Source organism: Antechinus flavipes, chromosome 1 (genome assembly GCF_016432865.1).
Source record: "Antechinus flavipes isolate AdamAnt ecotype Samford, QLD, Australia chromosome 1, AdamAnt_v2, whole genome shotgun sequence".
NCBI lineage: Eukaryota > Metazoa > Chordata > Mammalia > Dasyuromorphia > Dasyuridae > Antechinus > Antechinus flavipes.
Window position 1 is genome coordinate 48,097,749 of NC_067398.1, and position 25,551 is coordinate 48,123,299.

The 25,551-nt window shown below is 38.4% G+C and overlaps 1 protein-coding gene across 4 annotated transcripts in view; it reads right to left on the reverse strand.

The window, feature by feature from the left end:
- SRGAP3 (SLIT-ROBO Rho GTPase activating protein 3) overlaps nucleotides 1-25,551 on the reverse strand; it is a 278,275-nt gene that overhangs the window by 102,960 nt on the left and 149,764 nt on the right. For all 4 annotated transcript variants that reach the window (XM_051981475.1, XM_051981466.1, XM_051981457.1 and 1 more), the window contains exon 4: nucleotides 227-289. In XM_051981475.1, coding sequence (XP_051837435.1) covers nucleotides 227-289 — 63 coding nt within the window. The remainder of the gene's footprint in view (nucleotides 1-226; nucleotides 290-25,551) is intronic.

Here is a 25,551-nt window from a genome sequence, read left to right on the forward strand (position 1 = left end):
CAATTTCTACATAACCCTGAAGCCATAAATATTCCATTGAGTTACTGACATTGCAAAGAAGCAACTCAAACTCCCTTCCCTAAGCAGTTTAAAATCCAAGCAGAAACCTAGAAACAACAACAGAATAGCTTTTCGAAACCTTTTTGGTGAAGGTATCATGGACTATTTCCCAATTCTGGTTTAAAAGAGAAAAAGACTAGCCCAGGCCAATATTTGCAGAACTTACTGTGTATAACTCGTTGGTCACCTTCAGCAGCTCTTCATGCATCTGTAACCCAATTTCCTTGCTCTACAACACAAAAAAAATCAAGAATCAAAAGATTAGTAATGTGTAAATGAATCATGTTCACCATTTCTCATTTGGTACAGAAAAAGCAGGACTATTTGTAGGGAAAGAAAACTTACATAAACACCATTAATCTGTAGTTAAAAGCATTCAGCTTCACAGTAGAGTATGAATGTTTTCAATATGTTTATGTCACACAGAAGTCTGGGCTTCCTGGGAAAAAAAGGGGAAAGGATGAATTTCTTTTTCCCCTCTATAATCATTGTACCATGGAACAACTAAGGAGGGTAAAAAAGAGGAAAAATTTCCATTCATTTCTTTGCTTGCTTTTCTAACTATTTCCAGGAGGCTAGGAGTGGTCAATCCAAGCAAGAGTAGGAGTCAGAATTTATTACAATCCCCAAAGGGCTATGTTACTTTGTATTGTTGCTATAAAAATGTTTTTATCTTTTATTGGTTCAGTAGAGTTTCCCCAAATGCTTGATATTGTAATAATAAATTTAAGTCTTTTGAAGGACAGAATATTATGAATATAATACATAAGGGAGGCCTTTACTTTCTAAGGATTGTCTATGCCATTAAGAACTATATTTACTATGAGACTCCCATATGCCCCAAACTGGAATATCACTTGCTATTATGGAGTCAAGACTTTGATCTCCCATGGGATGCTGGACCATTGATGAGGGATACTGATACTGTGAAGAAGTGAATAAAGTTCAAATCAGGATACATAGCAAGGACATCAAGAAAACTTGATTCAGGGACAGTATGTCTTTAGAATCCTGCGGACATGGGAAATCTCAATCCCTGACATCACACCTAAAAATGGAGAATAGAGGCCTTAGAAAACAACTGGTCCAATCCTTGTATTTTTCATATGGAGAAACTGGGGTCTAGAAGAGAGCGTAAGTTGCAAACTTGTCCACAGGAAAACCTAGAAAATTTTAGATTATCAGCCCTTCAAGGGTAAGAATTGTGTCTTATGCTTAGTCTCACCAAGTACACCTTCTGAGGGAATAGTAAATAATAAATAGTAAATAAATAGTAGCATTCAATAAATATTTGAGAGCAGTTGTAACCCAGAAATCTGTGAACCATGAAAGCACACCAGAGAAACATAGATTCAAAGCTGCAAGGGGCCTTCAAGGCCATCTGGTCTAACTCCCTCATTTTACAGATAGAAGAAGTCAGGCTCAAAAAAGTTAACAGTGGTTTTGTCCAAGGTCACCCAAGAAGTAAGCTGCACAAATTCTGACTCCAGAACCCTGCTCTTTCCATTGTGCTAAAGAGCAAAAAAAAAAAAAAAAACCCCATAGGCTTCCTAGTGATTCCCTCATCTGCTTTGCAAAGCTATATCACCTTTTCAGAAAGATTTCCAAGTGCAGTACGGAACCTTTCTAATGATGAGTTATTCTAATTTTAAAATCCACTTTTTAAAATTGGGAATATTTATTTATACTCAGGATTTGAGCCTTTAGTTGTTGGTGCTTTTGGAGGCTATTCTAAGTAAATTTTTTGCCATCATTGGGATAGGGGCATGTTGTCAACACTTTTGTATATGTCTCATTATTAAACATATGTATTATCCAGATCCCTTATCTTCTCTTTTCCTATCAATTCAGTATCTGTCTTTTAGCATTTTCACCAGCAACCTTCTTTTTCTCTTCTTTTTTTTTTTTAACAGAATCTCTTATTTGAATAAGTACTTGGTGACTTTGACATTTGATGCTATATAGTTCAAAAGGGTAAATAGGGACTCAGAAGCAACTGTTCTTGGAATTCATAGGGAACTTTAAGCCATATGATCCAGAGATCTCTTGGAAGCACTTAAAAATCTATCTTCAACTATTTCCAACCCAAATCTTGAATGACCAACATATATAACTCTTTCACTCAAGGGATATAAAATATAACCCCCACCATCACTACCACCGATATTGTGTCCTTTCTTAAACAATTTTCCTGAAAAAGGAACAGCTTACATTTATCAACTTTATATATAATTAGTTATTTCTCATAGAGGTATTATTACTTTATGGGGTTAGATCCAATGATCTCTAAGGTCTCTTCCACGTATAAATTCTATCCAATCAGAATCCTTTAAGAAGGATCCCGACAAAGTGGAACACAGCCAAAAGGATGTTAGCTTGGATGATGAGAGGACTATAGAATATGGCATGAAAGGTCATTTGAAGGAACTTCAGACATTTAGTCTGAAGGACAGATAACTTGGGAAGATGGGGTGCAGCAGGGAATGGCTGTTCTTTAAGTATCCCAGCTCTGACGCTTTCTATCTTTGGAACTTGGGTGGTATCCCTTAGAATCTCTCAGCCTCAGGTTCATTATCCACCAAATTAGGGGAAGGGGGCTTCTTAGACCCTTTCTAGGTCAGGGTCTCTGACTTTATCATCCTATTACCTTTTTGAAAGGTTTGTGGTATGAAAGTGAGATTAGACTTGCTCTATATAACCTAGAAGTTAGAATTAAAAGCAATGGATATTCATTGTTGAGATTTAGATTTGATCTAAGAAGAAAAGAACACCTTACAAAGACTTAGGACTGCCCAGAATTGGTCCAGGCTGCATCTGGAGATAGTGATTAAGTGACTAGCCCAAGATCAGGAAGGTAAGATTGAGAGTGGTATAGGGAACAGAGCAGCTTTAGAGGATTAAACAAGAGATTAAAGGGAATAAGATTTAACAACAAATAGCAACAGGCCCTGAACATGGATGTGACTTTTGAAGGCAATTATATTCTTCTCCCTAGAGTATTTCAAACAGATGTCTTATGTCCATATGTTGTTGACACTGTAGTAGTCATTCTTCTTCAGGTACAGTTGGACTAGAGCTTCTCTGTAGTTCCAATCCAACTCTACAGTTCTGTGATGCTATGGTCCCATCAGAACAGTTCAGACACAACTATACAAGGATTCTAAGTGGCAGAAAGTACTCTATAAATGAAGAGGTTTAAAAAACAAGTTGTCATCCATGAACATATATATACAAGAGAATATACAACACAATTAGACACAGGAAGCCAAGATGTGGATGGTCTGGATGGAGAAATGATTTGCAGAAGTACTACATTATGAGCACCTACTTCTGTGACTACTGAGTTGTAGAGCAACTACATCTTCCCTATGCTAAAGAGTCATAAGTATTGAAGGGAAATATATATATAATTCCTCCAGTGGAACAGGAGGTTGCAGTCCTTTGAGTAGAAATGCTGAGATTATTTCACTATTTACATTACTTTATGTCTTCGTTAAATACTTTTGCTATTTATATATCTCTGGTATGATCTAGCAATAGAAAGATACAACAGATGGGGGCCCAGGCCGTAAGTGAGTTAGTTATTACTTTAAAAGGCTGAATCTCATGGGAGCTCAGGGGAACCACATGTAAAATGATATAGTCGGACTAAATCAACTCATGTCTCTTCCAGATCTCAGTTCTCTGATCTATGCTCTACCATCCAGTCGTCATTTATTCTCTCACGTTCTATTCTCCTCCTGCTCTTTTTATCTCGTTTTTTTTCCCCTCTCCTCTGCCAGGCCAATTCCCCATAGCTCTGCAACCCCCACACAGCCCAATTTCAGTCTCTTCCTGTAGTCATAACTCCATATGTTGTCATGTGTTTATTTTTGCAAGAAATTGGAATGTAGATTTGAGTCCTGACCTCCTCTCGCAGCTCCTGCTGCTGGAATATCATATTGCAAAGAAGCAAGCAAGGTTTGGAGAATGGCTCATCATTTGTCCTTGGCAGTGGGCCACCCCAACGCCTACCTCTAAGACTAACAATGGGCCGAGGCAGCCTCTGTGGCTGTTGTCCTCCTTGCCTTGTAATTACGCCAAACATTTTTTCATGGACTATGTTTACTCCTGGAACCTTCCCTTTCATTTTCAGAAAAGCTTAAAAATAAGCATTCCACAAGAAAGCAAAGAACAGCTTTAAGATTGGTGTAGAGAAGATAGTTTGATACCCTTATGACTTCAGCTATCTGGAAAAGTCTGGGAGTTTCTGAATATTGGAAGGGTCTTTAAGTGTCTTGAAAAACACTCAGCTTTTTGTGGGTGGAACCTATCCATTCCACACTGCATACTTTCCATCCTTAAAAGTAGCATGATATGGTGGGAAATACACTGTATTTGGATGGACACGGTCCAAGTGCAAACATTAGCTCTCCTGTTTATTACCTGGATAGGCTAGAGAAACCTCTCAATAGAGAAAGGTTTAAGCCAGATCTCATCAGTTCTAAATGCTATGCAAATAACATACAAAGAACAAAATTTTAATCTTGATAATGCAAATAAACACTGTTGTTCTGTGCTATTACATCAGGAGATACTGTGGTCAAATGTGAAGAGCACTGGATGTGGAATCACAGCACCTGAGTTCAAATCTTACTTCTGATACTCACTACTTGTGAACAAAAGGTAGGTTATTGATGCTTTCAAGGTCCCAGTGAAAAAATGAGTGAGTTGAACTAGATGTCCTCCAACGTCCCTTTGAATTCTAGAACTAGATGATATGGGACATGAGCACAACACTGACCTTTAAAGACAACCTGGAATTTGCTTTTTGGAATAAATCCTTCATTTACCTGGCTTCTTTTAAAAAATGATTCATTTGTCTCACTCATAGGTATGGAGGCGAAGCTTGGTCAAGATTCACTGCCTCTTACAGATCTGCTGTCTCTTTTTGCAAAGTGAATTATTCAGTGGAAGATGGAGACAGCCTTCTACTAAGTTATTTTTCTGCTCCTCAATAAAATCTTGTTTGAATGCTTCTCTCTGTACCTCTCATTTGTTTGCTGTAGTCAGATCACTACTGGTTCTCCATGATCTCTGCCTCACTAGCACAATATGCCATGTTAACCTCCTCAGCTTCAACTGCTTTTTTATCTCATTCGCATGAAATTTGCTGAAACAACAGGAGCAGATATAACGTTGCCAATTCAAATATCTATGTTACAAAGTCTAAAGCTCTCACCTTCCTCATCACAAGATGACACTCCTTCTAGAATCGCACCCAATAAACCAATCAATATTTATCAAGCCCCTATTATAAGTTAGGCACTGTGCTAAGTGTTGGAGATACAAAAAAAGACAAAAGACGGTACCTGCCCTTCAATAAGCTTACACTAGTCAAAACATCCATCTAAATCTCCTTAATGTTTGACTCACCAGAATCCCAAGCACAAATAATTCAATTCACCTCAGCCTGCCTTTACTAGGCTCCCATTGTTTGTCAAGCATTCACTAGATGTTGGGAACCCAAGGATTAAAACCATCTTTAAAGAGCTTACATTCTACTTGGGGGAAGAGGAACTGGGGAAACAATTTATTTTTTAATATACATCTAAAATAAATGGAAACTATATACAAAGTAATACAAATCTATTGGGGGAAAGAGGCAGGAGAAGGGAGGCCATTAATAATGGAGAATTAGGAGAATCCACTTGAAGATAGTAGCTAAATTGAGTTTTGAAGGGAGGCAAGGATTCCAAGAAGAAGAGGTAGCATTATGTGCCAGGAAGGTGAAAGTAAAAGTGGTGGTGATAGTAGCAGTAGTAGTAGTAGAGGAGGAGGAGGAGTATCAGGAGTAGTAGAGTAGTAATAGTAGTAGTAGTAGTAGGGGGCAGCTAGATGGCTTAGGAGATAGAGCACCAGCCATGAAGTCAGGAGGACCTGAGTTCAAATCTGGCCTCAGACACAACACTTTCTAGCTGTGTGATCCTGGGCAAGTCACTTAATCCCAATTGCCTCAGCAAAAAAAAAGAAAAAAAAAAGTAATAGTAGTAGTAGTAGAGTAGTAGTAGTAGTAGTAGTAGTAGCAGTAGTAGTAGTGGTAGTAATAGTAGTAATAGTAGGATAGTAGTAATAGTAGTAGTAGTAGTGGTGGTGGTGGTAGTGGTGGTAGTAGAAAAAAGAAGAAGAAGAAGAGGAGGAGGAGGAGGTAGTAGTAGTAGTAGTGATGGTGGTAACAGTAATAGTAGCAGCAGCTACTCTTCTCAGGGCAAAAAAAAAAATGGAAATTGAGGGAATGCCCATCAATTGGAGAATGGCTCAATAAAGTGTGGCATATGTGTGTGACATAATATTTTTGTTCTACGGGAAAAGATGGGCAGGATGCACTCAGAAAAACCATGGAAAGTCCTCCATGAACTCAAGCAAAGTGAAATGTACTGTGTACAAAGTAATAGTAATGTTCTGGGAAGACCAGCTATAAATGACTTTGCTATTCTCAGCAGTACAATGATCCACAACTACTTTAAAGGACTTCTGAGGAAAAATCCTATCCATACCAAGAGAAGGAATTGATTGTGTCTCGATACAGACTGAAGCATATTATTTCTCTCTATCTCTGTCTCTGTTTCTTTCTCTCTCTCTCTCTCTCTCTCTCTCTCTCTCTCTATCTCTCTCTCTCTCTCTGTCTTTCTATCTCTGTCTCTTTCTCTGTCTCTCTTTGTCTCCATCTCTCTGTCTCTGTCTCTGTCTCTCTGTCTCTCTGTCTCTGTCTCTGTCTCTGTCTCTCTGTCTCTGTCTCTCCCTCTCTCTCTTTCTCTCTCTAACTTTATCTTGAGGGTTTTTATTTTCAATAGGGAGATCAGTTTTCTTTCACAATATGAGTTTTATGGAAATGTTTTGCAAAACTTCATATGTGCCTTCTTAATTGTGGATAGGGACAAGGGAAAGAACCTAGAACTCAAAAATTTTAAAAATTAATGTTAAAAATTGTTTTAAATGTAATTGGGGGGAAATATTAAATAAATGTTGTTTAAGTAATAATAGCATTTACGTAATGTACCAGGCATTGTGCTAAGGTACTTTACAATTATCATTTCATTTGATTCCATAACAACAAACCTGGGAGGGATATGTCATTATTATCCCCATTTTACAGTTGAAAAAATTGAGGTAGGTAAATGACGTGTTCATGGTCATATGACCAGTAAGTTTCTAAGGCTGGATTTGAATTCAAGTGTTCTTAACTTCAGACCCAAATCTCTAACCTCCAAAGCTTCTGCACATGTCATGGACAGTGTAACATGAGTATCCACGACTGAGAATCCAAAATGACAGCCACCAAGTTGGCAATTGGATTCAAGAGTCGATGAAAGGCAAAAACCAGAATCACAGCAAAGGCATATCAATGGTCAAAGCCATGGATTCAGGAGCACTCTAGTTATAATGCCCTTTTGCTGTGTTCTATTTGGTAGATAAAGGCATGTTTCTCTACCTTCCCATATGTGTCCAAACCAACTTCACTGATGCCGCTTTCTAGTTCCCAATACCTTCTCCATCATTCCAGTGAAAAGCACACCAGACAAAAACTTTTTAGCCAGATGTTCTCCAGCCATAGGAGAGCCCTCTTCTTTCCTTATGGTCTCTGTACTAACCAGTCACTTCATTCCTCTTTAAACTTCTTGTTTCTGCTGCTTTTCTCTTAATTTTTTTTATTTTTGATGATCTTCTTCATGCTAAGGCTCCTGGCATCTAGGTGATTTACAACAACAAAGGTGCTACATGATATAGTTCCATATAAGAAAAGGGTCACTCTATCAACAGTACTAGTAGCTAATTATTTATCTTTAGAAGACACTTGTTTCCCAAACCCCAGAGTCAGAATCACAAATTCCAGGGTTGGAAGGAGCTCAGAGGCTGCTTAATCCAATCCATTTTAGAACAATATTCCCCTCTGCAGTATCCTACAGTGGGGGCAAAACCCCTACTGACTCCAGAATCAGGGGTCATGGAATTAAATTCCCACCTCTGGTCTCTGAGGTTCCAGCTCTAGGTCTGTGATCCACAATAAGTAATTGCCTAAGCCCTCTTTGTAGTGGCCAGAAACTGGAAACTAAGTGGATAACCATCAATTGGAGAATTGCTGGATAAATTGTGGTATATGAATATTATGGAATATTATTGTTCTGTAAGAAATGACCAACAGGAGGATTTCAGAAAGGCCTGGAGAGACTTACATCAACTGATGCTGAGTGAAATGAGCAGGACCAGGAGATCATTATATACTTCCACAACAATACTATATGATGATCAATCCTGATGGACGTGACCCTCTTCAACAATGAGATGAATCAAATCAGTTCCAATAGAGCAGTAATGAACTGAACCAGCTTCACCCAGCGAAAGAACTCTGGGAGATGACTATGAACCACTTCATATCATTCCCAATCTCTCTATTTTTATCCACCTGCATTTTTGATTTCCTTCACAGGCTAATTGTACACTATTTCAAAGTCCAATTCTTTTTGTACAGCAAAATAACTGTATGGACATGTATACATATATTGTATTTAACTTATATTTTAACTTATTTAACATGCATTGGGCAACCTTGCCATCTGGGGGAAGGAGTGGGGGGAAGGAGAGGAAAAGTTGGAACAAAAGGTTTTGCAGTTGTCAATGCTGAAAAATTACCCATGCATATATCTTGTAAATAAAAAGCTATAATAAAAAAAAAACAAGTAACTGCCAAGCTATTACTTTATTTTTAATCAATTTTTTGAAAGCACAAGTTGCTGAGAAACTTTTGCTCATAACAAACCTGATTCAGTCTCTTCACAACTTTCAAGTTTTAATACTAGTTTTGCCCTCTGGGGCCAAGCATGAGAGTCTTTCAAACACTTGAAGAAAGCTTTCATGGAAGAACAAAATCTTCCACTTTAAGTAATATCAAGCATCCCACTACATCCCCATGAAATATTTCCTATTTGGCCCAATACAAATTCATGCTAACATCTCCGCTCAAAAATCCAGACTTCTTTTAGGTAAATACCTCACCTCCATCTTTCATGAGAAGATGGAAGGCATTAGGCCCCTCAACTCCCGTCCTCCACACCCTTCACATACTTCTCTGAATTTTCATTTGAGTTCAATGATACAATCGTTCTGTTTCTATATGTCTCTGTCTCTCTGTCTCTCACTCTCTCCCTCCCTCCCTCTGTCTCTGTTTATCTCTCCTTCTTTCCTTGTCTCTATCTCTCCCCTTTCTCTCCCTTCCTCCTTCTCTCCCCTGCTCCCTCCTTCCCTCTCACCCACCTACACTCAGTAAGAACAGACTTTTTACTTACTAGCTATGTGACCCTGGACAAGATTTCACTTGTTTTCTTCAATTTCCTCACCTGTAAAAGGGGAGTAATAATGGCACCTGCTTTCCAAGGTTGTTGTAAGGATCAAATGAGCTATTTTTAAAGTGCTTTACGAACCTTAAAATGCTAAATGAATGCTGGTTATTATTGTTGTTGCTATTATCTGGTTGTTTATTTATCCATTTATTTATTTTTTTTTTATTTTTTATTTAATAATTACATTATATTGACACTCATTTCTGTTCCGATTTTTTTCCCCTCCCTCCCTCCACCCCCTCCCCTAGATGGCAAGCAGTCCTTTATATGTTGGATATGTTGCAGTATATCCTAGATACAATATATGTTTGCAGAACCGAACAGTTCTCTTGTTGCGTAGGGAGAATTGGATTCAGAAAGTATAAATAATCCGGGAAGAAAAACAAAAATGCAGATAGTTCACATTCGTTTCCCAGTGTTCTTTCTTTGGGTGTAGCTGCTTTTGTCCGTCATTTATCAATTGAAACTCAGGTCTCTTTGTCAAAGAAATCCACTTCCATCAAAATATGTCCTCATACAATATCGTTGTCGAAGTGTATAATGATCTCCTGGTTCTGCTCATTTCACTTAGCATCAGTTCATGAAGGTCTCTCCAAGCCTCTCTGTATTCATCCTGCTGGTCATTTCTTACAGAACAATAATATTCCATAACATTCATATACCACAATTTACCCAGCCATTCTCCAATTGATGGGCATCCATTCATTTTCCAGTTTCTAGCCACTACAAACAGGGCTGCTACAAACATTTTGGCACATACAGGTCCCTTTCCCTTCTTTAGTATTTCTTTGGGATATAAGCCCAATAGAAACACTGCTGGATCAAAGGATATGCACATTTTGATAATTTTTTGGGCATAATTCCAGATTGCTCTCCAGAATGGTTGGATTCGTTCACAACTCCACCAACAATGCATTAGTGTCCCAGTTTTCCCGCATCCCCTCCAACATTCATCATTATTTTTTCCTGTCATCTTAGCCAATCTGACAGGTGTGTAGTGGTATCTCAGAGTTGTCTTAATTTGCATTTCTCTGATCAATAATGATTTGGAACACTCTTTCATATGAGTGGTAATAGTTTCAATCTCATCCTCTGAAAATTGTCTGTTCATATCCTTTGACCATTTATCAATTGGAGAATGGCTTGATTTCTTATAAATTTGAGTCAGTTCTCTATATATTTTGGAAATGAGGCCTTTATCAGAACCTTTAACTGTGAAAATGTTTTCCCAGTTTGTTGCTTCCCTTCTAATCTTGTTTGCATTAGTTTTATTTGTACAAAGGCTTTTTAATTTGATGTAATCGAAATTTTCTATTCTGTGATCAGTAATGGTCTCTAGTTCATCTTTGGTCACAAATTTCTTTCTCCTCCACAAGTCTGAGAGATAAACTATTCTATGTTCCTCTAATTTATTTATAGTCTCGTTCTTTATGCCTAGGTCATAGACCCATTTTGATCTTATCTTGGTATATGGTGTTAAGTGTGGGTCCATGCCTAATTTCTGCCATACTAATTTCCAATTGTCCCAGCAGTTTTTATCAAATATTGAATTCTTTTCCCAGAAGTTAGGGGCTTTGGGTTTGTCAAACACTAGATTGCTATAATTGACTATTCTGTCTTGTGAGCCTAGCCTTTTCCACTGATCCACTAATCTATTTCTTAGCCAATACCAAATGGTTTTGGTGACTGCTGCTTTATAATATAATTTTAGATCAGGTACAGCTAGGCCACCTTCATTTGATTTTTTTTTCATTAGTTCCCTTGAGATTCTCGACTTTTTATTGTTCCATATGAATTTTGTTGTTATTTTTTCTAGATCAATAAAATATTTTCTTGGAAGTCTGATTGGTATAGCACTAAATAAATAGATTAGTTTAGGGAGTATTGTCATCTTTATTATGTTCGCTCGGCCAATCCAAGAGCACTTAATATTTTTCCAATTATTTAAGTCTGACTTTATTTGTGTGGAGACTTTTTTATAATTTTGCTCATATAATTCCTGACTTTCCTTTGGTAGATAGATTCCCAAATATTTTATGGTATCAACAGTTATTCTGAATGGAATTTCTCTTTGTATCTCTTGCTGTTGGGTTTTGTTGGTGATGTATAAAAATGCTGAGGATTTATGGGGATTTATTTTGTAGCCAGCTACTTTGCTAAAATTATGAATTATTTCCAATAGCTTTTTGGTAGAATCTCTGGGGTTCTCTAGGTATACCATCATATCATCTGCAAAGAGTGATAGTTTGGTTTCCTCATTGCCTACTCTAATTCCTTTTATATCTTTCTCGACTCTTATTGCCGAGGCTAGTGTTTCTAATACGATATTAAATAATAATGGTGATAGTGGGCAACCTTGCTTCACTCCAGATCTTACTGGGAAGGGTTCCAGTTTTTCCCCATTGCATATGATGCTTACTGATGGTTTTAAATATATGCTCCTGACTATTTTAAGGAAAAGTCCATTTATTCCTATGCTCTCAAGTGTTTTTATTAGGAATGGATGTTGGATTTTATCAAATGCTTTTTCTGCATCTATTGAGATGATCATGTGGTTTTTGTTTGTTTGGTTATTGATGTAGTCAATTATGCTAATAGTTTTCCTAATATTGAACCAGCCCTGCATTCCTGGTATAAATCCTACTTGGTCATAGTGTATTATCCTGGTGACAATTTTCTGTAATCTTTTTGCTAATATTTTATTTAAGATTTTAGCATCAATATTCATTAGGGAGATTGGTCTATAATTTTCTTTCTCTGTTTTCAGCCTACCTGGTTTAGGTATCAGTACCATATCTGTGTCATAAAAGGAGTTTGGTAGGACTCCTTCAATCCCTATTTTTTCAAATAGTTTATATAACATTGGAGTTAATTGTTCTTTAAATGTTTGGTAGAATTCACATGTAAATCCATCTGGTCCTGGGGATTTTTTCTTAGGGAGTTGATTGATAGTTTGTTCTATTTCTTTTTCTGAGATGGGACTGTTTAGGATATTTACTTCTTCCTCTGTTAGTTTGGGCAAGCTGTATTTTTGGAGGTATTTTTCTATTTCATTTAAGTTGTCGAATTTATTGGCATAAAGTTGGGCAAAGTAACTCCTAATTATTGCTCTAATTTCCTCTTCGTTAGTGGTGAGTTCTCCCTTTTCATTTTTAAGACTAACAATTTGATTTTCCTCTTTCCTTTTTTTAATCAGATTTACTAAGGGTTTGTCTATTTTGTTGGTTTTTTCATAGAACCAACTCTTAGTTTTATTAATCAATTCAATAGTTTTTTTACTTTCAATTTTATTGATCTCACCTTTTACTTTTAGAATTTCAAGTTTAGTGTTTGACTGGGGGTTTTTAATTTGTTCCTTTTCTAGCATTTTTAATTGCAAACCCAATTCATTGACCTTCTCTTTCTCTATTTTATACAAATAGGCCTCTAGAGATATGAAATTTCCCCTTATTACCGCTTTGGCTGCATCCCATACATTTTGGTATGATGTCTCATTATTATCGTTTTCTTGGGTGAAGTTATTAATTATGTCTATGATTTGCTGTTTTACCCAATCATTCTTTAGTATGAGATTATTTAGTTTCCAATTATTTTTTGGTCTACTTCCCCCTGCTTTTTTGTTGAATGTAATTTTCATTGCATCGTGGTCTGAAAAGGATGCATTTACTATTTCTGCCTTACTACATTTGAGTTTGAGGTTTTTATGTCCTAATATATGGTCAATTTTTGTATAGGTTCCATGAACTGCTGAAAAGAAAGTGTATTCCTTTCTGTCTCCATTACATTTTCTCCAGAGATCTATCATATCTAGCTTTTCTAGTATTCTGTTTACCTCTTTGACTTCTTTCTTATTTATTTTCTGGTTTGATTTATCTAATTCTGAGAGTGCAAGGTTAAGATCTCCCACTATTATAGTTTTACTGTCTATTTCTTCTTGCAGCTCTCTTAGTTTCTCTTTTAAGAATTTAGATGCTACCCCACTTGGTGCATATATGTTTAATATAGATAGTGCTTCATTATCCATGCTACCCTTTAGCAAGATATAGTGTCCTTCCTTATCTCTTTTAATTAGGTCAATTTTTGCTTTAGCTTGATCTGAGATCAGGATGGCTACCCCTGCTTTTTTGACTTCACCTGAAGCATAGTAGATTTTGCTCCAACCTTTTACCTTTAACCTGCATGTATCTCCCCGCTTCAGGTGTGTTTCCTGTAAACAACATATTGTAGGATTCTGGCTTTTAATCCATTCTGCTAACCGCTTCCTCTTTATGGGGGAGTTTACCCCGTTCACATTTATGGTTAGAATGACCAATTCTGTATTACTTGCCATCTTGTTAACCCCGGTTTATGCTTTCTCCCTTCTTTCCCCTTTCCCCCCTTCCAATTATTAAGCTTGTGAGCACCCCTTGTTTCTCACAGCCCTCCCTTTTTAGTGTCCCTCCCCCCGCCTTAGAGTTCCTCCCCCTATCTTACCCCTTTCCCTCCCAGTTCCCGTATTCCCTTCCGCTTAGCTTATTCCTTCCCTTTCCACTTTTCCCTTCTCACTTTTCAATGAGATGGGAGAAGTTTCACCATAGATTGAATATGTCTTAAGATTTTTCACTTAAAGCCAATTCTGAAGGCAGTAAGATACCCACTATATTCATCCCCCTCCATTCTTTCTCTCAGATATAATAGGTTTCCTATGCCTCTTCATGAGATGTACTACCCCCACTTTACCCTTTTTCTGGTACAATGTCCTTTCCACATCAATTTCTAGAACAAGGTATACATGTATTCTTTATGCATCTATATAGTCAAAATATAGTTCCCAAGATTAATCTTTACCTTTTTAGATTTCTCTTGAGTTCTATATTTGTAGATCAAACTTTTTGTTAAGTTCTGGTTTTTTCATCAGAAATAGATGAAATTCGCTTACTTCGTTGAATGTCCATCTTCTTCCCTGGAAAAAGATGCTCATTCTCGCTGGGTAAGTTATTTTTGGTTGCATACCAAGTTCCTTAGCCTTTCGGAATATCATATTCCAGGCCCTTCGATCTTTTAATGTGGATGCTGCCAGATCCTGGGTGATCCTTATTGTGGCTCCTTGATACTTGAATTGGGTTTTTCTAGCCGCTTGCAATATTTTTTCTTTCATCTGAGGGTTCTGGCATTTGGCCACTATATTCCTTGGTGTTTTGATTTTAGGATCCCTTTCAGTGGGTGATCGATGAATCCTTTCAATGTTTATTTTTTCCTCTGTTCCTATGACTTCTGGGCAGTTCTCTTTGATAATTTCCTGGAAGACAGTGTCCAGGCTCTTTTTTTCATCATGTTTTTCTGGGAGTCCAATGATTCTCAGATTGTCTCTCCTGGATCTGTTTTCCAGGTCTGTTGTCTTTCCCAGAAGGTATTTCACATTTTTCTCCATTGTTTGATTTTTTTGGATTTGCTTGACTGATTCTTCTTGTCTCCTCGAGTCATTCAATTCCACTTGTTCAATTCTGATTTTCAGTGAAGTATTCTCTTCACTCACTTTTTTAAAATCTTTCTCTAATTGTCCAATTGAGTTCTTTTGTTCTGTGGAATTTTTTTCCATTTCGCCAATTTTGTTTTCCAGTTCACTAATCCTATTTTTCAAGGATTTTACTTCTTTATCCACTCTCTCTTTAACTGACTTCTCCAGGCTCTTTTGCCAAGCCTCCCTCTCCTTTTCCCAAGCTTCCTTCTCCTTTTGCCAAGCCTCACTCTGCTTTCCCCATTTTTCTTCTAGCTCCCTTGTGAGAGCCTTTTTAATCACTTCTATGAGGTTCATCTGTGCTGAGGAACAGACGATCTCCTCCTTTGGGGAATCACCTGGGGACTGCCTGTTTTTAGTCTCCTCAGGATTTAGAGTCTGCTCTCTATCTGTGTAGAAGCTGTCTAGGGTTAAAGTCCTCTTCAGCTTCTTGCTCATTCTGTCTATTAATCAGAGACAAACTACCAAAGAAAAACAGAAAAAACTGGAGTCTTTCTTTGGGGGGGGGGGGCTGGGTGTGTTATCGAGCTTCCTCTACAGACTGCAGGTGGCAGCAGTGAGGCACTAGCAGGACTGTGCTGCGCCTGCGCTCTGAGATCCCAAAGCGTGCTGAGTCACTGAGGGGGGGGAAGGGGGGGGCGGCCAGGTCCTGAGAGACTCCAGCTGTTTGCGGTTGTGTTCTTCAGCCCCGGTGTTTTTAGCTTCTCTGCTGGGCTGTTGACTTGCTGCAGGTTCCAAACCTGTAGCGAAGCTCTCCCCGCAGAGACAGCTGCGATCACTCCCCACCCCCTCTCCAGTCTGCTCCCGTGCTCTCACTGCCGCTGCCCGCCGCCTGCGCCCGATCTAAAACCGCCCCAGCCCTCCAGTAAAGACAGACCTTTCTTGGCGGATCTCAAGGATGGCTTCTCTTGGTAACTATTTGTGGGTTTTTTTCAGTCAAGCATTGATTCAGAGGCTTGTAATGAAGTGGATAGTGAGAGAAAGCGCGGAGCTTATGCAACTGTGAGCCTCCTCTCCGCCATCTTAACCGGAAGTCCCATTTATTTATTTATGATCTAGAGGATACAAGAATGGGGGGGGGGGGGAGAATTGTCCCTAATCTCAATTTACCACCTAGTAATATTCAACCAATGAAATCTCTATTATTTTAAAGGTTTTTACTCAAGACTAAAAGCTAGACTGACTGGCTGCAAGTAGAATCCCAATTCATACATTTTCAATATAATTTCTCACAAATCTTTTCTTTCCAGTTTCCAATTAAAAGAAATTAATGTACAGACTGTAATTAATGTCCAGCCAAACAGGCATTCCTTTCACACCACTACCTCTTAGAAGTTTGAACTTCCTTAAATTTCAATTCCTTCGAGTTCTTCCAAGAGGCCCTTCCTGATCTTTCATTTTCTCTGTCCCCTATTCCTTATTCAACCCCCCTCCTAAAATTATTTTGTATTTGTTTTGCATGCACTCTGAATTTTTCTGTAAATATATATTATAGATCCCAGCAGAATATAAGCTCCTTGAAGACAGGGATCATGTTTTTGTCTTTGTGTGTCTGGCACAAAGTATCTGCCTAATGAATTAAAATAATGGAAACTGTCCACTCTGTCACCAAGATTAATCCTTCAGAAATCATTTCAGATTCATCTTTTCCCTTTGTTGTAATTAAATTTCATTCCATCTTGGTTCCTATTACTTCTCAAGAGCCATCACAAGTCATAACAGACATTCTTTTGGATGTCCTAAGAGGGTGTAGAAGCATGTGGAGAATAGAACGTACAGGCTTTCAGAAAGAATTCTGAGAATTCAAGAGAATTCTGGGAGAGGTTAGGGAAGTACCAGAAGCCTGATATTACTTCCAAAATGAGCCATCTATTCTATGGAGAGCTTCATAACAGCGAGTTCAAATGCTCAATCCAAAGAACTAAATTCACTTTCCCATTCATTTCCTTTCAATTGCTTCCCATTACTATGATTTGTAGCTCTTGCAAATCACAGGGATTTCAGTGAAGGGAATTGAAAAGGGATGGAAACCTTTCTTTCCCTCAGCAACCAAATCCTGCATCTCTATATCACTTATCTACATTTTCATAGTCATTGAAACCAAACTTGCAGGATTAACATTTTTGCAGATATCTTTCTCTAAATGGGTCGGTTACCTTAAGAAAGAAACTGTTTCTAAGGCAGACATCTTATGACCATGGTTACCTGGTGACCAAGAATACTTGGATGATCTACATGGGGCAGGAAGGTAGTTGAGTGGATAGAACTCAGGATGTCAGGAATACCTGAATTCAAATAGTGGTTCATTTACTTAGCTTTGTGACCCTGGATAAAGCACTTAAAGTGTCTGAGGTTTAGTTTCCTCGTGTGTAAAACGCGGATAACAATAGCACCTACCCCATAAGGTAGTTTTGAAGATCAAATGCATTAATATAAACGCTGCACTTTGCAAACTTTGAAGTGATATATAAATGTTAGATTTTATGATTACATTATATTACATATTATATGAAAAGTTGATCTCTGGAGCCCTTCCAGTTTTAACATTCTCTGAAGGTACTAGTTTCCAAGTCTTGATTCCATGGGTACTCTAATTCTCACATCCATTTCCCTTTTCTCCCTTCACACTTCTACTTTCCTTAGGGCCCTAATTTTTTGCTGGATAACCACAGCAATTGTTCTCCTTGTCTCCAATCCATTCTCCACACACAGTGAGTAAATTAGTAATCTTAAAATATAGATCTGACCTACTAAAAAAATCTTCAATGAGTCCTATGGCCCTAAGGTAAAATGCAAACTTGTTTTTAAAACCTTTAACGTATCTTTCCAGTTTAATTTCATATTATCTCCCTCAATCCCTTACCCCTACTTTCCAGCTTTCTTTTCCCCATTAGATTTTAAGATCCTTAAGAGCAGAGACTACTTATCACAGTGCCTACGACATAGTGGGTGCTTAAATAACCGTTGATTATTTGGTTGACTTCATATAATCTCCATCCCAGTCAAACAAATCTGTTAGCTAATTCTGTCTCTCTGATGGGCCTTTGCAGAGGTGTGCAGCCCTCCCCTCCATGTCTGGGATATATTCCCTCCCTCCCTCCTCATCTCTGCCTGTTAGAATCCATGGCTTCCTTCAAAGCCCAGCTGAGGCACACCAACTAATGAAGGCCCTTTCTAATCCTCCCAGCTGTTAATGTTCTTCCCCACTTCAAATTACCTTATTAATTATACTTTGAATTTAATTATCTGTGTACATGCTTTATCCTTTGGTAAAACTAAGTTCCAGAAAGAAAATGTTTCCTTTTCATCTTTCTATCTTTAGCACCTAGCACAGTGCCTTGCACATAGCAAGTGATTAATAAAATGTTTGTTGAATTAAATGTCATTTTATCCTTTCTCAACAGTCCAATTCATATTTTAGTTCTTCTACCAAGTGATATTTGGGAACAACCAAAAGTTTTTTTGTTTGTTTTTGTTTGTTTAATCCGATTCTTTGGATTCATTTGGTTCTTGTCTCTTACGTTGCATCTAAAGGCCAAATGTCCCCATTCACCCACAGAGCTGAATTTGCCATCATGTAAACTCTCCCCCTTCCTGTAAAAACCAAACCTGGCCTCAAATCCAAGGCCACCAAGGCTTTTGATCTTGACTACAAAGCGAAGCAATTACTACACACAAAAGCATCAATTCCGTTCAGGACGGGTTCTGAACATCTCCAAGGCAGGGAAGACAAACCCGGTAGAGAAGGAGCCCCCATTGCCACACACTGAATGGCCATTGTTTAAACACCAACCTCCCAAAAGGCCCTTTCTTCTCAGTGAGAGCCCTTGCCCATTAGCGCTCCCGCCAGAACCTAGCGACGCCAACAATCAAACTCACTTCACTGCCAGAACAAGTAATTAAATTCCATAGTCACCAGAGCAGAGAATAATGGATCGCTATTGTTAGACTGAGGCTGGGGGAAGAAAACATAACTGGGGACAAGAAGGAGAGGGGTTTAAATGGCCAGCCTTGGACAAGCTCAGGGCAGGAGCCGGAATTTCGTTGGATGCTTGTGCAGCTGGGATCATGTGCTCAGTGACAGGTAGCTGCAGCATTTGGGCCAAGAGCAGGGCGAAGGAACACGCAGTTGGGCAACGAGCTAGTGGCCTTTAGGCTAAGTGGCACTTTTTAATTTTAAGTTTTATTGGGTTTTTTTGTTTTCTGTGCTGTGGACATCCCCCAGTGACTCCAAAGCTACAGAATGCTCCAGAGAAAAAAAGATAAATAAAATGAGCCAACATATGGTCACACCCGCCAGTACGTGCAATGCTTGGAACTCAATTCCCCCTTCCTTCTAAGGAGGAGAAGGAGAAATCCTGAGCTCAGGAGATCCACTAGCCTCAGCCTCCTTCAAAATAGGGATCCCAAATATACAAAAACAAGGCTGGCCCTGCAAAGGGCTTTTAAATTTGACAAACAGGAAACTGATTTTTTTTTCATCTTAATTATTATAGTTTATTATAATCCTTTATAATTTTTTTATGCATTTAAAAACATTTTTCTGAGAAGGGGCTCATGGGCTTCAGTAGACTGCCAAAGACTTCCATGTCACAAACAGGAGCCTTGAAGAGTGGAATGTAAGCTACCTGAAGGTAAAGATTGTAATAGTAACTACGGCCCGCGGGCCAGATGCAGCAGCTGAGGACGTTTATCCCACTCACCCAGGGCTATGAAGTTTCTTTATTTAAAGGCCCACAAAATAAAGTTTTTGTTTTTACTATAATCCGGCCCTCCACACTCTGAGGGACAGTGAACTGGTCCCCTATTTAAAAAGTCTGAGGATCCCTGGACTATAGTACAAAATAGTGCTGGATTTGGAACCAGATACACTTCCTCCATTCAAACTTTGCCTCACACAGGAGCTGAACTAGGCAAGTCTTGCTGCCACAGTTTCCTCATCTATAAAATTGTATCAAATGAGATATTTGTAAAATGCTTTGAAAAACTTCAAGTGCTACATAAAGGCTAGCTACTATTAATAATATAGATATGAATTATGCTATTTATTAATTATATCATTATATTGACATAAAGGTTAATTATAACATATAATGTGGATTATATAATTAATATGATCTGGTATTGATATACTAATATATTCATATAATACATTCACTACATATTATATGAGATTAATCATGTTTATTAATAAATATATAAATTATAAATATTTTATCATCAAAACAATTCTTGGAAGATGGTGCTGTTATCACCCCCATTTTACAGATGAAGAACTTGAGGTGAGATTTAAGCATATGAGAAAACAGCTATGTTTGTAAAGCAATATTATAATAAGGTAAAAATAACAATCAATCATACCTAACATTTCTATAGTACTTGAAGCTTTGGAAAGTGCTTTACAAATTAGCTCATTTGATCTTCAAAATAACCGTGGGCGGTAGGTGCTATTATTATTCCTATTTTACAGATGAGGAACTTGAAGCTGACAAGTGACTTGCTCAGGGGGCTAGTAAGCATCTGAGGCAGGATTTATAGATCTTCCTGGCTCCAGGCATAGCACTCTATCTGCTGTACCCACTATATTTTTCTCATGTATCCTCCCCATGATTTTGCACATTTTAATTGTTGTTAAGTCATTTGGGAATTTGAAAAAAAATTGGCAAAAATGCTGGAACAGTTGGCCATGTTCTTTTCCAGCTCATTTTTACAGATAAGGAAACTAAGGCAAACAGAATTAAGTGACTTGTCCAGGGTCACACAGCTAGTAAATGTCTGAAGTCAGATTTAAACACAGGAAGATGAGCCTTCGTGACTCCAGACCCAGCACTCTTTTCTGCTTTACTACCTAGCTGCCCCTGATTTTCACAAAATGAAGTGATGTAATGCAAGGGAAAATTGCCTAATAAAGCTATAAAAAGATTTGGCTTGGGCAACTTTTTTTTTAAATCACTTCTTCTTATCCCATATCCCAGGACTAGCTTCCTCCTAGGCGCACAGTAGGCAGTCAGTCATTGTAGATGATTGACTGAAATCCTTGGCTTTGCTGAGGTGGGGCTCAACAATATACAAGAACAACATTTTTTTAAAAATCAATTGCAGGTCGACTCCTTTACCAGAAGATTCTTGGCTTTAGGAAACAATTCACCCTGAAGCTTCCTTCCAAAGCAAACTCCCCAAGTGCATTTAAAATTTGATTCAATTTATGATTTGTTTTTTATTTTAAAAAATCAGAAAAATGACTCTAGCACCAGGGGTAGATCCCATATGGAAGATATAGAAAAAGGCCATCCAAACAGGATGAGAAGACATAGAGGGCTGATGGTCTGCACTGGGGGAGGGGTGTCAACAGTGGATGAGATGTGGATCCACCCAGACATAAAATATATAAAATAAGTTTGATTTTGTTTTGTTTTGTTTTTTTCAGTCAACTGACACATAAGTTCTTAGGAACACATCTGTTGTGTAAAGAGAGATTCCCATTTATGGTCAAAAACATTTGTCCAGACTAATCTAGGAAATGTTTCTATAATTTAGTTTCTATAATATCTGGCCTATTAAAAAAGGGAGAGAAATTGGAGGAAACTATTTAAGTAAACTTGAACTGAGCTGTATCAGGATACAGCAAAAAGATTATGGATATCAAGAGACCTAGCTTCCTAGTCGCGATTTAGTTCATTTCAATAAACATTTATTAAGCACTTACTAAGGGCAAGGTATTATGCTACATAGCACTAAGAATACCTTGTAATTCTGTCAAGTAGCTTATATTCTATTGGAAATATTATATTCTGGAGGAAAGACATTACTGGAAGATGGCAGCTTTGCTCCCAAAGTGATCTGGGCAAGCCTTCATCTGTCTGGCAGCAGCTGCCTCCAAAGCAAAGGGTAATGGTTGGACTGGATGGCTCCAAGGCCTCCGCCAATTCTAAAAATCAATGATTCGGTGCAAAGGCAGGAAGAAGCCTCAGGACCAGATGTCCCACTCCAGGAATTACCCCCTCCAGACACCTCATCTGACCCCAGCTCCGTGGTCAGGGGAGACACAACCGAAGCCAGTGGGAACCCAGCCTCGGGGAGTGTGGCGGGCAATATTTGCAGGAGGTGGAAAGCAGAGTTTTCAGAAGGAATCTTAGGCACTAAAATGATTGGTTTCTTCTCTGCCGGGCACAACTTCACACATTAATATTGTTTAATAATGCAGATGAAGGGTGGGGAAACAAATGAGCAGATTGCTCATTGATCTGGCACTTGACCTTGACCAAGACCAAGTTACCTCTGTGACTCATCTGGCGCTCACCAGCTAGGTAAGAATGGGTATTTATAAACAGAAGGAGGGTCAAGTGCTTTGAGATCTTCAAGATGAGATAATAAGGACCCAGAGAGAAGGCCTGGTCCCTAGATTCCAAAGGCCTTGATCCCCCATACAAAGAAGCATCAGAGCTCTGAGACATAAGGCGAGCCTGATAGATCTGTTCCCCTGTCAGCTCCAAGGGTTTAGATTTCCCTTTGTTTAGGGGACTGTTTCAATAATGAGGAGGCCAGGGGCCCAGCTGTGGACATTTTTTCATTATTTTCCGCCCTGTTAACCTTCATCACAAGCTAGGCCCCTGTCAGTTGAAATGAGCGCCCAAAAGATTTATCTCACCCAGCTCACAGCTCAGCTCTGCTGAAAAGCCTTTGGGGGAAGGGGCTGCTTGCACTTAAGGAAGGAAAAGGACAAGGGGAAGGAAATGGGAGGAAATTTAGAGGATGTTAAACAAAAGACATCAATAAAATTTAAGGAAGAGAGAAAGGGAGGGAGGGAGGAAGGAAGGAAGGAAAGAAAGAAGGAAAGAAGGAAGGAAGGAAGGAAGGAAGGAAAGAAGGAAGGAAGGAAGGAAGGAAGGAAGGAAGGGAGGGAGGAAGGAAGGAAGGAAGGAAGGAAGGAATGGAAGGAAGGAAGGGAAGGAAGGAATGGAAGGAAGGAAGGGAGGAAGGAATGGAAAGAGGGAGAAAGGGAGGAAAGGGAGGGAAAGAAGAAGGAAGGAAGGGAGGGAAGAAGGGAGGGAGGAAGAGAGGGAAGGAGGAAAGAAAGAGGAAAGGAGAAAGAGAGAAAAGCCATCTTTCTCCCTTGAACTTTTTTCTTGAACATTACTAACACCCACCTCATCACCCCCTAAAGAACCAGAAGTCAAAGGTGTGGAGGAGGCAAATGTGACTACTTCTCAAATATTTGTGCTTATGTGTAGAGATGGGGCAGGGTGGAGGGAGGATGGGGGGGGGGGAGAAGATACATAAAATAATAACACTTGGCATTTACATATCAGTTTAATATCTGGCAAATACTAATAATAACTAGTGTTTACATAGCACTTTCAGATTTGCAAAGCATATGTTAACTTATTTGATCCTGGCAAGAACTGTGTGAAATAGGTACTGCTATTGTCCCCCTTCTACAAATAAGGAAACTAAGGCTAAAAGGTTAAGTGATTTACCTAGGCTCATGCAGCTAGAATCTGAGGCAGGATTCAAATTCAGGTCTTCTTGACTTCAGGGTTAGCCCTCTACCCATTGTGCCATCTACCTACATTCAAATGTGAATACTTCTTCAGTGTCTGTGCTTGAATTTGGAGGTGAGGGGGCAGGATGTAGAAGTACTAAAAATAGTCATAGCAGACATTTCTAGGATGGAAAAAAAAGTTCTACATAAATCATCTAATTGGATCATCACAGTAACCCAGGAGAGACATACTGTATATTTTACAGATGAAGCACACAGGTTAAGTGGCTCACTCAGGATCCCACGGCTGGTAGTAAGCAGCAGAGAAAACATTTAAACCTCAGTCTCTCCTGTCTCTAAGTTTAACATGTTCCACTACAAAAGGCTGCCTCTTGTATAATTTAAATTAGCAGATATTTAGGAGTCATTTCAATAATAACAATGTTGTTGTTCAGTCGGATCCACTCTTCATGACCCCTTTAGGGATTTTCTTGGCAAAGATACAGGGAGCAGTCTGCCATTTCCTTCTCCAGCTCATTTTACAGATGAGCAGACTGAGGCACTGTTAAGTGACTTGTCACACAGCTTGCAAGAATTTGAGGTCAGATTTGAACTTGGGTCTTCCTGACTCTAGCTCTACAGCCACTTCGTTGCCCATAACAATAATAGCTGGCCTTTATATAGTATTTTACCTTGGAATATACTATCTCATATGACTCAATATATTTTGAATGAAAAGGACTAAGTAGGGAGACATCCATACATATATGTATATATACATATATACACACATATATATTTATATATAAATATATATGATATATATACACTTATATATTCACACACATATATATATACACGTACATATACATATATACATACACACATATATAATATATATCTTTTTATATAGAGACCACACACATATGTACCTATATATCTGTTTCTAAGTGAGTTAGCCTTCCTAATTAGTACTAAATTACTAAATAACCTACATGTATATTGGGAGCATTATAATTTACAAAACACTTTTCTTATAGCAATCTATGAGTAAGTGATGAAAACATAATTAACCCCATGGTATAGATGAGGAAAGTGAGCCTAAGATTGAAGTGGCATGGTACCGTGAGATTAGATCAGGAGTCAGAGGACATATATTCAGATCCTACCTGTGACCTTGATTACTTATACAGCCTGGAATAAATCACTTGCCAACCCTGGGTCCTGTTTCCTCATCTGGTCCAGGTGCCTCTGGGTCCTTTCTAGCTTCCCACAACTCTGCGATAGTTGGGATCAGTGCTGAACTCAAACTCAGTCTTAATGATGCTAAATCCAGAATACTCTCCATTTTAGCACACACATATTTTCTAGGGGAAATACTAAGTCTGAATAATATTTCATGGGTTTGGAGGACAAGCAGGTAAAGATCTCAAGCACAAAGACCAGTGAGGGGAAGTCAATTTGATATTAAAAAACATGCAGAGAATAATCTGCAGTGTGGATAATCCATCTGGAGGTAATTGAATGTTGATTATACTTTAAATTGGCTTTCCTTTTTCCTCTGTGCTCCTTGTTCATCAAATCATGCCATTATTCCTAAGTCTGTCATCTGAAGAAAGGTGATGAGTTAGAAAGAAAAGGATGTCCCTGTAAATACATATCTTTCAAGGCAAGGGGGAGATGGGGAAGATAGGGCAGCGATAAGGGTCATTCTATCCCTAGGATATGTGATCTCATCTTCATTCATACAAACCGAGAAAAACATATATCACCAATAGGAAAGAAGGAATTCAGTCTCTGGGATCTGATATTTCCATGGTAGAAGGAAACTAATGAGATTTTAGCTTTAAAAAAAGGCAAAGAAACTGATAGAATGAATACATATACATCATCTATGCAGGAAAAAAAGCCATTATAACTATATTTAGCTCCCCACAATCAATGCCCTGGTCAACTTCAGGCAGGGTTAAAAAGCTGTCAGGGTATTTATTCCTTTTCCCACATGCACCCAGTTCTGAACTACCATGAAATCTGATGAAAAAGTCTATATTAGAATAAAAATGCAATTTTAAAGCTTTCAAGTATTGAAATATGAATGAAAGGCTATGAAACTGTGGCCAATCCCCTTCAAATGG